Source organism: Quercus robur, chromosome 4 (assembly GCF_932294415.1).
Source record: "Quercus robur chromosome 4, dhQueRobu3.1, whole genome shotgun sequence".
In the NCBI taxonomy this organism is placed as follows: Eukaryota; Viridiplantae; Streptophyta; class Magnoliopsida; order Fagales; family Fagaceae; genus Quercus; species Quercus robur.
In genome coordinates, this window is record NC_065537.1 from 49,155,748 (window position 1) to 49,174,190 (window position 18,443).

At 30.6% G+C, this 18,443-nt stretch overlaps 1 protein-coding gene across 1 annotated transcript; it reads left to right on the plus strand.

The window, feature by feature from the left end:
• Positions 1-4,623: 4,623 nt before the first annotated feature.
• Positions 4,624-6,191, plus strand: LOC126724473 (uncharacterized). Its single transcript, XM_050428996.1, has 4 exons — positions 4,624-4,716; positions 4,808-4,912; positions 5,004-5,369; positions 5,819-6,191. The coding sequence occupies exons 1-4, from the start codon at positions 4,693-4,695 to the stop codon at positions 5,948-5,950; spliced, it is 627 nt and encodes a 208-aa protein (XP_050284953.1). The 5' UTR covers positions 4,624-4,692; the 3' UTR covers positions 5,951-6,191.
• Positions 6,192-18,443: the final 12,252 nt, after the last annotated feature.

The following is an 18,443-nucleotide window of genomic DNA, read 5'->3' on the forward strand; positions in this document are numbered from 1 at the left end:
TTCTTTACAAGTTAAAATAAAATCTAACAAAATTATAAAGGTATTATGAAAATGTTGCGTCATTCTATTGTGTTTTTAGAAATTTTTTGTTGGTTTAATCAACTTTATTGAGCCAAAATTCACTATTCCACATACAATTTTCTTGGGTTGACTTTTTGTATATTTTTTTTCTTTACATACTATTTTAAGTAAAAACACATAGTTTTGCACACAAAAATTTAGGAAAAAAACATTTTTTATCCTTTATGTTTGGGATAGTTTACAATTCTTCCTTAAACTTTAAAATCATGCAATTTTTCCCTTAATATTTTGGAAAAGAGCAAATATGTCATATTGTTATTCTCTCAGTTAAACCCTAATGAAAGCTTATGATTCTTAAAATATTTTATTGTGTAATGTCTAAATTACTCCTGCTAAATTTTAATATCCTAAAAATTTTCTTTATGTATTCTGAGTTTTAAATGATAAAAATTCTTAGAAAGTTTGAATGATGATATTCAATGACACAAGCCTTTTGTTATCTTCTTCTTCTTTTTTTTTTTTTTTTTTTTTTTTTTTTTTTTTTAATAATTTCTTAGCAAAACTCAGTTGTTTATTATTGGAAGATGATGATATTCGTTATCATTCTTAGAAGTTTTTAGAGAATAGATATATTGTCTTTAGCAAATTGGTACTAAAAAACTATTATAGTTAAATAAATATTTATATGTTAAATAGCTACCCTAATTTTGTGGTTGATCAAAATTCTTAAATGAATAAGATTAACTTTTTTCGACATAATTATCAAAATTCTTAAAATTAATGTCTCTTTTGATTAATGTAAATCTCTATATACTTTAAAAATCAAATGATTCATATCTTTGTTTTGTAATACAAATAAAATCTAGAATTGACCTTAATTACTATAGTACTTTTTTCCCACGGCAAGCATGTGCCTTGCACGTGCTACCCTAACTAGTCTATTACATCAAATGGTGAGCAAAAGTTTATTTATTTGTTTATTTATTTTATATATAATAATAGTGAGCAAAAGAAATAGCATTTTAAGTCCCTACACTCTAATGGTGTGTTTGTTTAGAAGTAAAATAGGATGGATGGAAAACTTTAGAGAAAAAATAGAAAGGAAAACTTTTTAGAGTGTGTTTGGTTAAATGGGGAGAAAAGAAAATAAATGGTAAGGCCTAGGTATTTTCTTCCTCTGTTTGTTTTGATAAAAAATAAAAAATAGCTTTTTGCTTTTTTTTTTTTTTTTTTTTTTTTCTAAATATTTGGTAGTATAAAAAACTAGTTAAAGGAAGATTATTTTTTAACTTTCTCTATTTAACTCAGCATGAGACAAAATTATTTTCTACTAAAATTTTCTAGCAAACTATTCTATTTCAAGTCCAAATATTCTGTTTCATTCTTTTTGCTCCACTCTATACCATGGGAGTCAATACCGTGCCGAAGGGCATTTCGATTTAGTCAGAGAAACAAAATATTATAGTACTGGTTAATACCGGTGTACTGTTTTGGAGTTATCAATAATATTTTAAAAACCCCAAATAATATTTATATACGTACTTAATTGTTTAGTTTAAGCACAAATCAAAAAATCTTGTTTTAATTTTTACCCATACAATAACCAAGCCCAACGCATGTCTTTTCAAAGTATCCTTAATCAACACAACAATTTTTTTTCTCTCTTTAGTTTTTTTCATTCTTTCTTCTTTTTTTTTTTTTTAGTATTTTCGTTGAATGTTAATTTTTGGGAGGTTAAATTTTTTTTTTTTTTTTTGATAAGATTAAAATTAGTGGCACTACAACAAAATGTATTTTCAGTGACGAAAAAATTCATCACTAAAAGTCTAGTTTTTCGTCACTAAGGACCTTTAGTGACGAAATTGGACTTTTAGTGACGAAACTCATTTCGTCACTGAAACCCCGCCACTAAAAGTCTTGACGACGAAAATTTCTTCACTAAAAGTTCGATTTGATTTAAAAAAAAAAAAAAAAAAAAAACCTTTTAGCGGCGAAAATGTTTCGTCACTAAGTGTTTTCCTCGCTAAAAACATTATTTAGTGACGAAAATATTTCGTTACTAAAAACACCTTAGTTTATTAAATCATATTTAGTGATGAATAATTTCGTCACTAAAACTATGTTCAGGTACATATAGTGACGAAAAAGTTCATCACTAAAACTATTTTTAAGAAAATCCAGGCACATGTAATGAAGAAAATTTTCGTCCCTAAAACCATTTTTTACAAAATTTTGCTACATTTAGCAACGAAATATTTCGTCACTAAAACAATTTTGTTGTTGCTATATTTGTGACGAAAAAATTCGTCACTAAAACTTATTTTCTATTTTTATTTTTTTCATGGCTTTGATATTAACCTATAACCTGTCATTACATTATTAAAACCTCACATTTGAATAACACATTTATTTCAACAACACATTTATAAAAAAAAGTTCTATACATTCCACAAGTAAAAAATAAAACAAGTATCCAATTCAAACTCCTTTCATACAATAATTGTTTGCAATACATACAATAACTCAAGATGTTTTATAACAATACAAAAAGGGTAGCATAATATAATTAGAACTAACGGAAGATGTCCTCATATGTCTTCAAGTAATGTCAAAAGTAAATCCCCTAAAAGCCATCAATAAGAAATCTGCACAAATATAAAAACAATACTACATTAAAATTGTAAAGTAAAAACATTAACTATGTTATAAGAAACATTTCTAACAATGCATTAAGAGTAGCCACACCAATAAATTAAAATCGCAACTCCTAATGTATAAGTTGTAGAAAGCAAATATAGATTTTCAAGTGTAATATAATACAATTAGTTTCAAATAATGCATCAAAAAAAGTAATCACACCATGTAGTGTAGGTCAATTGCGAAAATAAAGTACTAACCAAAAAGTGTTTTAACTTGAAGTTGAACCACCCCCGTAGGTAAGAGCATCATCATAATCCTTGCTCCTCAAAAAGTTAAGAATATTCTTTTGGACAACTTTATAACACCATGCAAGCCACCCACTTGCTCCAACACAACAACCCACCACAAAACCAATTTCCAACATCACAAGTATAGAGTTTTACAAGTATTTAAATCAAATAAAATACTATTCATCACATCTAATCAACAATATTCATTTATATTTGCAAGAATTGAAAAACACTCCCAATATGTATTTAAACCACCTTATAACACCATGTAAGCCACCTGCTTGCTTCAACACAATAACCCACCACAAAACCAATCACAAACATCACAACTATAATACTTATAAGTATTGAAATCAAATAAAATTCTATTCATCACATCTAATCAATAAGGTCCATTTAGGGGTGTCAATTTGTGTTCGCGGGTCGGGTTCGTGTCGTGTCGAGCCATAAGTACTCTGCTATATGAGTTGACCCGAACCCGACCTGTTTAGTAAACGTGTCAAGAATTCTCAACCCTAACCCGACCTGTTTATTAAACAGGTTGACCCAACCCGACACGTTTAACCTGTTTAATTAATAAGTCATATAAAAGTTAATACAAATAACCTATTTAAGAACCTGTTTGATTAATAGGTCATATATGACCTAAATAATCTATTATCAATTTTTATATATCTAAAATTAAAATACAATTACGGCCATAAATATAGCAATAAACATATAATTACAACAAAAAAATTAAGCAATAATAACAAAATTTAATGCCTTTATTATTTAAACGGGTCAAACAGGTCAGACGGGTTCACATGTGTGAACCCGAACACGACCCATTTATTAAACGGGTCAGCCGTGTCGACCCGAATATGACCCGAACCCATTTAGCCTTGACCCATGACATGTTTATAAACGGGTTAGTCGTGTCGGGTTCACGGGTCGTGTCAGATTTTGCCACCCCTAGGTCCATTCACATTTGCAAGAAATTAAAAACACTCCCAATATGAATTTAAACCTCCTTATAACACTATGCAAGCCACCCGCTTACTCCAACACAACAACCCACGACAAAACCAATCACAAACATCACAACTATAATGCTTATAAGTATTGAAATCAAATAAAATACTATTCATCATATCTAATCAATAAGGTCCATTCACATTTGCAAGAAATTAAAAACACTCCCAATATGAATTTAAACCACCTTATAACACCATGCAAGCCACCCGCTTGCTCCAACACAACAACCCACCACAAAACCAATCACAAACGTCACAAGTATAGAGTGTTTACAAGTATTGAAATCAATTAAAGTACTCTTCATCATATCTAATCAATAAGGTCCATTCACATTTGCAAGAAATTAAAAACACTCCCAATATAAATTTAAACCACCTTATAACACCATGCAAGCCACCCGCTTGCTCCAACACAACAACCCACCACAAAACCAATTATAAACATCACAAGTATAGGGTTTTATAGGTATTTAAACAGAGTTTACTTACTATGATCAAGCTAAGTGTATAAGTATGATTTGTTGGCTAAGCTTTGGTCTTTGACTTTAACAAATCTAAGCCTCATTTAGTAAAATCTTTTTTTGGTAAAATCTTTCTTAGAAGCACATGTTTGATAATTAACTCATTTAGTGTATTTTTTTTCATGTAACCAGGAAAAGAGTGATAGAAACAAAAGAAATCGCAAAGAAAATCAAGCTATCATTGCGACTACAGGTTCTGTACCAATGGCTAAGCGTAGAAAAGAATTGGTATGATAAAATTGCCATGTTAAATTTCTATAACATTAGTTCGTATATTGAATTGATTTATCTTATGATTTTCCTTTTAAAATGGTCATAGGAGGAGAAGAATGGATGTGAACCAAGTCCAATCGAATGTTTCAGGTCGATGCATATGAAAAAGGATGGTGTTACTTTTGCCAGTGAAAAAGCACAAAAATTATATGTAAGTTATTATTATAACTATTATTATTTTTAAATGTCTTTTTGAATTTAAAGTTTGTATATATCTAATAACGGAATAAATCTTGTTTTAGGAAAAAATGGATGCAAGGAAATCAGAGGTTGCATCTCAAGGTGAGATTGTTAATGATAGTCAAATATTCTTTGAAGTGACTGGACCTCCTACTCGTGGTCGTGTGCTTGGCATGGGTGCTGGTGTCAAGCCTAGAGATGTGTATGGCCCAAGTTCATCTAGCCAGTGTAGTAAGCGATGTCAAGTGGATCGCTTAAAAGAAAAGGAGGATTTTGAGCTTCGTTTTAAAGAATCAGAGGATAAAAATTCTGCTGAGAAAATGAAATTGCAAGGAGAAATCAATCAATTGAAAGAGGAAATGCCTAGTATGATAAGGTTTGCTTTGGAAAAGATGGGCTTTAATTCTATGCAAGAACCTACTACACAGGTATATTTATATATTTTTCAGTATAATCAACATTAATATTTTTTGCTATTTTCTTGAGGTTGTTGAAATATGTTGTAAAGTTGCTCATTATGGATTTCAATTATTTGGATCGCTAAATTTAGATTAAAAAAATGTTATTTAAATTAGTATATCTTTACCTATCCATGCAAAGTACATGATTTGTAGTGTTTGTTATGAAAATGTTATTAATGTGACTATTGGTGGCAAATTTATTCTTTGAAGTTCTCATTCACAAGAGAACTACAAGGTTCTTGTTAGTAAGGATCTTGTATTCTTTGATGTTGATAATACCATTGTTATTCATTGTGGGGATTGTTGTTGATGTTGTTAAATTAATACGTTTCAATATCTTTACTATGTATTGTAAATATAATTTGCATAGTAATAATTTTTTTTTATACTTATTTAGTTTAATCAAAATATTACAGACCAATGCTGGAGAAGGAAATCAAAATGTGGACGAAAATACAGAAGATGACTCTGAGGAGGAAGATGACTCTGAGGAAGAAGATGACTCCGATGGCTCTCAGAAGGAGAATACTGACTCAGATGATGATTGATCTTCCAATATTTATGTTTTCAAGTTTGGTGAAGGATATTATAGCTTTCATTTAGACGTTTTAATTAAAAATTTTTATTCTATTTTATAGATGTTTTAATATTTTTTTCTATTGCATTATGTACTTTCTAGATTTGGACAATTATGAATTTGTGCTTGTTATTTGAATAGAAAAACTTTTGGGAGATTTATGTTTCCTCGCAATTAAAATATTAGAAATGATCTCTCTTTTATTATTGACAGAGTTATTTTATTGCAAATAATGTATCACTGACGTGGTGAATAGGTTTCCATAATGGTCAAAGTTCATTGAAAAAGGTAAATGGTCACATTGATAATGTATTATTGACAAAAAACCAATTATTTTACGATGGCTTTTAGTCGTTGAAAAACTACATTAACGACAACTATAGTTCATCGCAAAAGTTATTTTCGACGACAAACCAAGTACTTATGACAGCTTTTATTCGTCAAAACAAGGGCATTAACAACGGCCTTAGTTCGTCGTAGAAAGTATTTGGTCGTTTGACTTCCTCGTATGAAGTTACATTGTCGACGACAAACCAAGTAATTACGACGGCTTGTATTCGTCAAAAAATGTATTAACAACGGCCTCAGTTCATCGTAGAAAGTATTTGGTCGTTTGACTTCCTCGTATGAAGTTACATTGTCGACGACAAACCAAGTAATTACGACAGCTTTTATTCGTCAAAAAAGGTATTAACAACGGCCTTAGTTCGTCGTAGAAAGTATTTGGTCGTTTGACTTCCTCGTATGAAGTTGTATTGTCGATGACAAATAAAATAACTATGACGACATTTTGTCGTCGAAACTATGCATTAACGATGGTTGAAGGTCGTCACAAAAGGTATTTGGTCGTCCAACTTCCTCGTATGAAGTTGAATCTACGACGGCAATTATCAAGTACTTACGACGGAGTGGTCTGTCGAAAATGAGTGTTAGCAACAGTCTCGTCGATAATATAGTATTACCGACAAGGCTTTTTCCGACGGCAGTCGACGGCCTTTTACCGTCGACAATACTAATCTGTGACGGCTTTTTGTGTTGTTTCGACGAACTCTGGCCATCGCTAATAGCAATCTTTTTTGTAGTGAGCAACCCAAACAATCACTAACCTTGTCATCACATTCAACCAAAAACCTTGTCACCAATACTAAAAAAAAGAAGCCCTCATATTATGTCACCAATGGGCATTCATCAAAAGCCTTTACAAACTATATACAAAGAAAATTCAATTGATGGGTCTCCTATTCACCAAACCCATATAGCCAACAATATTAATAATATCAACAAAGTGCACAGAGAGATAAACTCCAAAAACAATTCATTTATGTTAATTTGACTTACAAAAGGTTCCTATTAGAAAGGCATTTCGTGTAAAATGAAAAAAAGAAGAAGAAGAAAGCAGTCAGTTCAGCTCAAACATTAAAAAAATTTCAACATGCATATCGCCCAAGCAAGATGGAATCAATTTAATAAAAACTCTTAACCATATATGACAATGAACACCCATGTGGGGGTATATGTATCTTACCTTAATCTATAACTTTTCATTTATCTAGATAAATTTCAGACCGTAACCAAATCTCACAGTGCCTTTCAATCAAGATGGAAAGGTCAAATTACACCTATTATGCATCAATTTTAAACTTTTATGTTAAGTGCATATATACCCAAATCCTTAAACTTTTACCTTAAAGTGCATTGGCAGTATTTAAAGTAACATTAAAGTGCTTCTATTTAAACTAACCAGTGCCATCATGATCATCATCAATACTAGTGTTAAATTCTAATTCCACAAAACCATTCACTTCACCTATAATGTCATTCATATATCTCTATAGTCTATATCCTCATTCTATGCTAATCCCAAAAGATTTGAATTTTATCTTATGATAATTGATAACAAAGGACCCCACCCTCCAAAAAAAAACAACCTTCATCAACTTGGTTTTAGAGACAATGCCATCCTAATATTCCTTTCTCAGATTGAACACTCATTTTGTCATCAAAATGGATGATAGAAAAAACTAGCAATTAGGGAAAAAAAAATCTCATCTTTTGTCTTACAAGAAATATGAATAGAGTAGCACAATGTATCTAAAACAGAATCTAGAGAACAATCCCCCATTAAATCAAGTAAAATAACAATCAGAGGACACAATCCCATTGTGAAATCAGAGTATCATTACCTAAGCAATAATCAACACAAGTAAATTTAGAAGATGGGTAATCTCATTTTGAGTTCATACATTACACCTAATGTATAGGAACTTGTACACCACATATATCTAACACTAGTATCAATGTGGAAACCAAACCAAGAGAGTGAGGATCCAAAACTAGAATCATCCAAACAATAAGAACCATAGAAATCAAAAAGAATTATAGCAATTGATAAGTACATATATAAGAAACTTTCTTCACAACCATTACACAGTAAATATCAAATACCCAAACTAAACAAAAATGCATATACCCATTACTGTATCAAACAAAAAAATACCTAAAGGAACTAGAATCATTAAACAAAAAAAAATTAACACCAAGCATTTAGAATCATTAAACAAAAAAAAAAAAAAAAAAAAAAAAACCCAGGCTTATGGGAGGGGAGGCGAAGGGTCGCTGGTTGGGTGGGAGGCAAAGGGTCGTCGGCTGGGTGGAAGGCGAAGGGTCGCCGGAAGCGTTTCCGGATGAAGCATCGCCAGATGAAGGATGAAGCATAGCGAACTGAAGCGTCGCCAACGATCGGTGACCTGATACGTCGCCAACGGCGAGCTGAATCGTCGCGAACAGCGAGTTGAAGCGTCGCGATCAACAAGCTGAATCGTCGCGAACAGCGAGTTGAAGCGTCGCAATCAACAAGCTGAAGCGTCGCAATCAACAAGCTGAAGCGTCACTGTTGAACTTAATTGGTGATGGTTGGCTCTTAATCGGCGATGGTTGAGCTTAATTGGCGACGGTTGAGCTTAATCAGCGACAATGAAAGCTTAATCGGTGACGGTGGCTTCACATGCAGTTTGGGTTTTTTTGGTTATTGACCGAAATGGCTCTTGGTTTTTTATTTTTTTATTTATTTTTTATTTTTTAATTACCGAAATGGCTCTTGGGTTGAAATGTTTTGTGGTTTAGCTGGGTATTGAAATATAAGGCTTTTAAGTTTTTAGCGACGAATTTCAGTTTCGTCACTAAAGACCGGGCTTTGTTAAGATTTTTAGAGATGAATTTCATATTTCGTCACTAAATCATACTTTTAGTGACGAATTGTGATTTCATCACTAAAAACATATAAGTGCAAAACTGTTATTATTTTTAGTGACGAATATTTTTTGTCGCTAATTCTTCTTTATAGCGACGAAAGGATTTTCGTCACTAATACTATCCACAGCAATACCTATAGTGAAGAAATATTTCGTCACTAAAAATTTCAACTTTTAGTGACGAAATATTTCATCACTATAGATTAATTAAACTCGCGCCGAAGTTTCCTCCACTGGCGCCCATTTTTCAGATCACAATAGCGACGAAATTTATTTTTCGTCGCTAAAAGTAATAATTTTTTTCATTATTAGTGACGAAATTCATATTTCGTCACTAAAGCTGTATTTTTAGCAACAAAAAATATTTCCTCACTAATTTTCGTCGCTAAAATACATTTTGTTGAAGTGTGGGTTAGTTGGTAGTTTGGCGCCCAAGAGCCCAATTCACCTTGTGCTAATACTAATGAGCCCAAACTACCATGAAAAAAAAAAAGAATAAGCCCTAAACAAATTTTTTAGATGTACAATGCTCCTTAAATTTCATCCAACCTTCCAAAAAGTGCAAACATAATATAATACTCCAAAACCCTAGCCTCCTAGTGTCACGACCCAAATCTATGGAACACGAATTTAGATACATGACTAACTTTCTAATCTTGCATGTCTCAATAAACGTAATTAATTTCAAAATTAAATAAAACTCCAAATAAAAAATGCTCTAAATAAATCTCTTATAATATCTAAAATCAACAATTTAGAAATAATCTCTAAATACTATAAAATCTTAAGTGAAATAATAAAAATAACTAAAAATCCTATAAGGCTTCAAGCTTTACTAAAGTCGCCTAAAAAATCTAGCACTCTACTTTACACCTCACGAAGTGATCCAAAGGTTTTGTTTCCTAACTAAACTTTAATCTGAAAATTGTAATTGATGGGGTGAGCCACACATCTAGTAAGCAATTATACACAATATACAATAAAATAGAGTCAAGCAAAGCATGAGTATTTTGATTTCACAAATTTACTCAATGATATTAAATATAGTTTTACAAAACATATAATGATCCACTTAATACATATGTAATCAAATCTTAAAATCATTCAAAAACACATATAGAATATTGATCAGAGAATAGTGTTACATATACACATATCACATATTCTCACATACAATCCTATGAGCAGATACCAACATCTAACCCCTGCTGGTGAGGGTTCAACACTTATTCAACATACAACCCTGTGAGTGGGTTCACACATATATTTGATCAATTTTTAAAACATTTAAATGAGTCACATATCACAAAAGCAAAGTTTATACAAAAGTAGAATAATTTACTTATATATAGTAACAATCATTCCAAATACAGAGGTATATTGAAGATCACAATATCGAATAAAACATAAATGCTTGACTCTCTTAGGGAATGAATAAGAACTGAGGAGTTTATATATGTATTTTTACAATTCTTGAGTAAGTCTGAAAATTCAATTCACTAAAAACATTTTAAACACCATTTTGGAAAATAGGAACATGATTTTGAAATCACTTGGTTTTAAACATATTAAAAGAACAAGAACCTTTTTAGAAAAATTACATTAAAACTCAATTCCTTTTTGAAAATATTTTAGTTTAGAAATCATCTTTTAAATGAGATTCAGATGTTCAAAACATTATTTAAAATTCGAAGTTTCTCTTTAAAACATTATTTAAAAGTCGAAATTTCTCTTTCAATGGTGTAAAAATACTTTTGATAAACTTTAGAAAACGTAAGATTAAAAACATAACTTTTGAAAACTTTTGACTTCTAAGAACCTACTGAACAAAACTTGTGCATATTATGCATAATTACTTACTGTATTTGAATCACTTTTAAAGTCTAGCTGAAATACCCTCCAAATAGTCTGAAAACACTCTTAAATAGGACCTATAATCAACCATGGAAATTACTTAATATCCTTCACAAAATATAAAGCTTATTGAATTATACAAATTGTTTCAAGAGATTTGTACTTTGATGAACCAAATAATAACACTAATGCAAAGCATCTCTACCCAAAAAGATGTTTCCTTGAAGTTATCAAATCTCAAAGACAGTAGCCAATACTTTCTAGACTTAGTATTTAATATAAAAGAGAACTTGAATATATTAAATTAAAAAATTTTATTAAATTAAAAAATTTTAATAAAAAGAGAACTTGAATATATCAAGTTATCAATTAAAAAAAAAAATACGTGAAGTTTTACAATTTTATTCTACAAGTTTTCAAATTTTGAATGTTACATGATAGTTCATTATGAATATCTATTGCCAATGTGCGTAACTATGAGCTTATAACCATTTTATTTTATTAAGTTTGTCTAGAATTTTTATCTTTATACAGTTGTTATTATTTATTTGACTTTGTTTTTATAAAAACATTTTAGACTAAATGACTAATCGCAACTCATTGGCTCCGTATGAATTATTGACGCACACAATCACACTTATTCATATATAAAATTATACACTACGTGTCTACTTAACCAATCAAATGGTTGAATAGTCACTTACTTTACTATTTTTTTTCTTGAATTTTACTAACTTTATAACAAATAGTTATTATAATATGATAACAATACACACACATGTAAAAAAAAAAAAAAAAAAAACCCTCTTTATTTTTTAATTATTTAATTATATAAAGTTATATTATATTTATATTGTACACGCAGACATCCACACACATCATAATTTACACAAATAATATTATAACAAAAAATAATGTATACAATCAATAGTAGACACGCTCATACACATATAATATAAATTTATAAAAAAGAATTACACTTACAATTTACAATTCACAAACACTTAAAAAATATTTGTAATAAGGATGTGCAAGATTTAAGTCAGAGTGTGCAAAAAATTATTTTTAAAAATAAATTAAAGTATTAAACTAACAATATATATATATATATATATAACCTTTTTTTTTTTTGGAAGTCAAGGGTTCTTTTGAACCCCAGAATAGGCTGTAGCAACACCCCTAATTTGAACCTTGATTGATTAACTACCTGGTTAATATGTGAACCAATTGTTTAAAATAGGTAGTTAAGGCATTTAGGGATATAAACCGTAACTTTCATAGTTGTTTGCTATGTATCGGTAAAAAATTACTTGAAGAATTATTATTTTTTTTATAAAAAAAATGATAGAATTTGAATTTATAACATCTGCTTCATAATAATTGTCCTCTATCATTAAAACAAGACACTTTGAATTTATAAAAAAATTACATGAAGAAAGTCGACTCTACTTTTGGTATAACCTTTGCTATATAGGACTTCACTTCACCAAATGGACCATATAATGGCAAAGACATACCTACTTGACATAATATCTTCATTACTGGTTGATTTTTTTTTTTTCACTACAACTTTTGCAACAACTTAAAGAAATATGTAAATGTTATTTGTGAATCATGACTTTTACATCAACCCATTACTTTTTATATACTAAGCATAAGTCGCATTAAGATTCTAGCAAAAGTTAGTGCCACAAAACTGGAGCCCATAGACTTTCATTATTGACTCATAAAAATATTCTTCTAACAAGCGGAAACGACTTTATTGAAAACTTTGGTTTTTATATCTTAGTATAACAATCTAGAAGATAAACATTTACTCTCCTACAATTGTATTTCCACAATCTCCAGTTCCAGACACAATCATGGGTCTGAAATCTTCATTTCAAGACATAGTTGCACCATTGGTCTTGACTCTTGAGGGAGAGTGTTAAGACTCAACCCAAGATTAATGCCTATACCAGCAAGGAATCATTTTGTAGCAAAGATTCAAAGTTAAGCTACACAACGTGAAGATACAGTGTCGTTTCACTTAAATGCTAATGGTGGACTTAATGATCCATGAGAGACTCACGTGCCCTTAAACCAAATTTGTTAGTTTGTTGATCTAATTCTCGTGTAACACTTCCAGTAGTTGATTAAATTTCTGGAAGTTAGTTTTAGATATTTTGGATTCAATTAACCTCTGTTTTGGAATTTTTTTTTTTTTTTTTTTTGGAGAAAGATGTTTTGGAATATAAATACAAAGCAAATTGTGTTAGGTTCTAAATGTTTAGAACAATTGGCAAATCGTGAACACAAACTTGTCTAGATATAGATCTTAGAGTCTATAGGTATTATTAGACAATGCTCAAGGTGATTCAAGTCAAGATTCAAGAACATACAAGTTGCAGGAAGAAGATTTCATAATATGCCTAGTTTGATCGATCGAAGAACAGGCTCGACTGATCGAGAATCGTATCTGCAGAATTTTAAGTTGTCCCAAACAGTAGTTTAAGCCCATTAAGGATTAGGGTTTCAGATCTACTTCTCCGAGTATATAAAGGAAACCTTAAGCACATTTTTATAAGATTTTTAGAGAGATTAGAGTGCATCTTGTGCCTCCTTTGTAGATCTAGGGTTTTGTACCCAAAAGCTCTCTAAAGTTGCTCTTTATGCTGTGGGTGTGAATTTCTTGTGAGATCTAGAGGTGTTTGCCTTCACATACACTTAGGGTTATCAAGAACTAGATTTATGTCAAGAGCTTGATGATCAATTTAGTTGCTATTTCAAGAGCTTAAAGATACACAAGTAGGAGTGCTTGTACTTATTGTGAATCCAAAAAAAAAGTAGTCCGTGGACTCGACGCTATCATGGGGTCGTGGTAGTAAGTTTTGCTACTCGAGGTAGCAATAGGATGTTAGTGGTCTAAGTCTCTATTGTGTAAACTTCAATTTTTTTATAATGGATTTGTTTTACCTTGAGGATAGCTAGGTTAAATCCTCCCCAGGTTTTTTACCGGTTTGGTTTTCCTGGGTTATCATATTGTTGTGTTTTTTATTTTTCGCACTTTACAATGATATGATATATTTGTGTTAACCTTGATTTGATAATTTGACTAAGTAATCACTTGGCTAATTAAGTAGGTTAATCTGGTTGTATTTTAAGGGGTCTAAAAACATACAAGTGGTATCAAAGCGAGTAGCTCTTTTTTTTTAGATCTTTTGATCTAAAAGCTGATCCTTGACCCTTGTTGTCATGGATAATTTGAAGTATCTTTCTAATCATGTTTCTGCTCATGTTTTTGTTGATCTTATTGATGCTTGTGAAACTCTTCATAAGGAATTATTGAAATCTATGAAAATTGCTAAGAAATTCAAGGAAGAGTTAAAATTGGCTAATCTTGAAAAAGAGGAATTGGTTGTTAGATTAGATGAATCTAATAAAAAGAATGAATTTTTGAGAAATCAAATTTCCTTTCAAAGATGAGAAGATGAAAAGCTTGGAACAAGAGTTAGTTGAATCTAAAGCTAAAATTGAAAATTTGATTGGTACCAAACCTGCTGTTGATAATAGAAGTGTTTCTGTTTCTCTTAAGCCTAAAACTAAGAAAGTTTATATCTCTCCTTTCAAGAGGAATATTAATAATAAAAAAAAGGCTTATTTTGCTAGGTTAGACAAAGGTAAAAGTTCTGATGTAGACGCTGATGTTTCTAAACCTATGTCTAAACCTACTGTCAAAGAGCATAATAAATCTGTTTTTGTGCTTGTCTGTCACCTTTGTGGTGTTGTTGGTCATATTAGACCAAATTGTTCTTTGTTGATGCAAAAACTAAAATCTAAGACTAGATTTGTTGTTAGGAATATTGATGTTCCTAAATTTGTTCCTGTTTGTCACTTTTGTGGTGTCTCCGGTCACATTCATCCTAATTGTCATAAATTGAAATTTAAGTATTCTGTATTTCAATCTAGGATATGTGATGATATTTCTCCCTGTTATAAGTCCATACAAATTGTTTCATATTCTTTTGAAAAATTTAAGCTTGTTGGCTTGTAAAAAGAATTTGCAGGATTTCAGTCTTTCTCAAAAGATTGGTGTAATCCTTCAAATACACTTTTCTTCACATGAATTTTCACCTACAAAGTCGAAGACTCATGCTAAATGGGTGAGAAAAGATTCTCTAAGGTGAGTGTTGTTTACTTGTCCTTAATTTAATTCTTTCAATTAATTGTGGACATGTTTTCTTTTAGTTTTTGGTTGTTTATTTTCTCAAGTTGTTTTGATTGTTCAAAAATCCAAAAACATTGAAAATTTTCAAAAAGACAAAAAAAAATTTATTTTGTGTCTAGTTTTATTTTTTGAGGATTACATGAATCATGATATCTCTCTCTTGATTTAGAACATGCTTGACAATGTGGAAAAACCTGAATAGTATGTGTTATATAAGTGCTAAGCTATTTCTGATTTTGTATGAGTATGTACTAATTTGTACATGTACTCGAGGGTTAATTAAGAAATTGATATTTCTTGTTTGTGTACCCTCTATAGCTTAGTTAAGCATTGTCATGCATTGCATTTACATTGTTCATTTAGCATAATATGTGCTTTTTGTTTTTGGTTATAAATATTTTTTTAAAAACCAAAAAGATTTTTGTGTTTTGTATTTCACATCTTGGATTAATAATCAAGGATTGGCCATATTATCTTTACATAACATGTTTATGTACCTTATTTAGCTTGGATGAGCTTATTTATTGCACTTTACTAGTTTGAGCTTTATAGTGCATGTTGGGTGGGAAGATGTTTATAGTTTTTGATCACATGATCTTGATCTTGAAGTCACATGTCTTTGATTGTCGGACTTGAACTTATTGAGAAAGGCATAAATAACCATCTCCCACTGTTTACTAGCCAATCATGAACACCTTAGTGCATATCATATGATTTTGTACTCAAGAAAGTGTAGCACATGTACAAAAAGAACATAAGATGTAGCCTCGGTTTAAATGCTAAAAGTGGTGTGTACATTATTGGACTATACTTAATTCAATCAATTAAAATTGGTGTATACATTATCCCAGTTATTTCAATAAGTTTCTGATCAAATAAAATTGGTATGTACATTATGAGGCAAATCAAGAAACTTATATGATTGTAAGCTTGTTTTCTAGGAGATGTGGGAGTTATATGATGTAACTCTTTAGGTAATAGTCTCTTTCAAATTTATATGATGAATTTTGTAGAAAATGTGCTTGATTTCTATTTATATATCACCTCACACGTATCTCAAGTTTTTGCTAGTTGCACACACTACACAAATTACTCTTTGCTAAACTTCGTACATGTTATTATGTGTGAATTTGTTTTGACCATCCAAAATTACATGTTCCTTGATTTTAAATGCAAAATGTGTTTAATGTTTGAGTTTTGAGGACAAATTGATCCAAAATCTTGCTTTTGGAAGATCTTGTTTTTGAAAAACTTTTCATCTCATACTCATGCATTTTATTCATAATATAATGTGTTTTGAAGAGTTTCTGCATTAAAATGCTTTGTTTTTCAAAAAACTGATTTTTTTTTTCATATTTTCAATTGATCGAACCTGTTGCTCGACCGATCAAAATTGCGATAAAAATTTTGGTTTGAATCTGCCTGGCTCGATCGGTGCTCGATTGATGCTCGACAGATCGAAACTGAAAAATTTTCAGTTTTTAAGTATTTGATCAAATTTCTTTTGCATCTTTTATTTTTAGGATTCACATGCATTGCATTATGTTTTTGTATCCATTTTGCAGTTTTACAATCATATCTCTCATTGTTTTCACACAGAACATGCATATACTTTGCTAAATTGGGTACTCAACTTGATTTAAAAATTGATTGCTTAATTTTTGAGTCTTTTGTACATTTTAGTATATGCTATTTTTTATTTGTGAACTACAGAAAACATTTTTCTTAAGAGATATGATGGATAATCAATGTGCAAATATTTTCTCTACTCATGTAACTGTTTATGGGTCACATAGTGTCAAGTTTGCATTTATTGAAAGAGAAAATATTTTTTTTTCATGTATATCCTCAACTTAGTTTTTAAGTTTGGTTTGTGTCTTTTTATTTTTCCCCACCTCCTAAATTTTCCCCAAAACATATTTTGTTTTTAATATTTTTATAGGGGGAGAAATTTTTTTTTTAAACCTATGTTGTTCTTAGGGGGAGTTGTTGCTCTTCATAAGGGGAGTTGTCTTTATTCTCTATAGAGCTGGATTCATTTTTTTCCCTTGATTCTCTATTTTCTCTTGACTTTTATTGCGTATGTTTTACTCTTTGTTTGAGTTATCTTTGTCAATACGTGACAAAAAGGAGGAGAAATAGATGAAATGTTAGTTGCTACTTAGGGGGAGTTGAAATTGTTTATGAAAGGGGGAGAAATTTTTTTTTTTATTTATTTTTTTTTTTATGTATCTAACTTAGGGGGAGAGTTAGTTTGCATATTGTTATTTGCTTTAGTTTGTTTATTTTATTTTACTTGTATTTTCCACACATGCGTTTATGCGTTTGTTGAGTGTTTCAGGAATATACAGGTTAATTCATTTGAAACTGCTGTCTATTCTTGCAACTAATAGTTAGTAGTTAGTTTGAATTGTAATTTGGGCAACAATGTGTAATTGGGAATTTATTGTATTGGGTTGTTCTTGTATTTGAGCATTTCATTTTGTATGTAAGTTTTGTCACAAATTGCCAAAGGGGGAGATTGTTAGGTTCTAAATGTTTAGAACAATTGGCAAATCATGAACATAAGCATGTCTAGATATAAATCTTAGAGTCTATAGGTATTATTAGACAATGCTCAAGGTGATTCAAGAACATACAAGCTGCAGGAATAAGATTTCATAATCTACTTAGTTCAATCGATCGAAGAACAGGCTCAATCGATCGAGAATTGTATCTACAGAATTTTAAGTCGGCCTAAACAACAGTTTAAGCCCATTAAGGATTAGGATTTCAGATCTACTTCTCACAATATATAAAGGAAACCCTAAGCATGTTTTTATAAGTTTTTTTAAAGAGATTAGAGTGTATCTTGTGTCTCCTTTGTAGATTTAGGGTTTTGTACCCAAAACCTCTCTAAAGTTACTCTTTATGCTATGTGTTTGAATCTCTTGTGAGATTTAGAGGTGTTTGCCTTCACATACACTTAGGGTTATCAAGAACTAGATTTATGTCAAGAACTTGATGATCAATTTAGTTGCTGTTTCAAAAGCTTAAAGATACACAAGCAGGAGTGCTTATACTTGCTGTGAATCCAAGAAAGAAGTAGTCCGTGAACTCGGAGCTATCATGGGGTCATGGTAATAAGTTTCCTACTCGAGGTAGCAATAAGA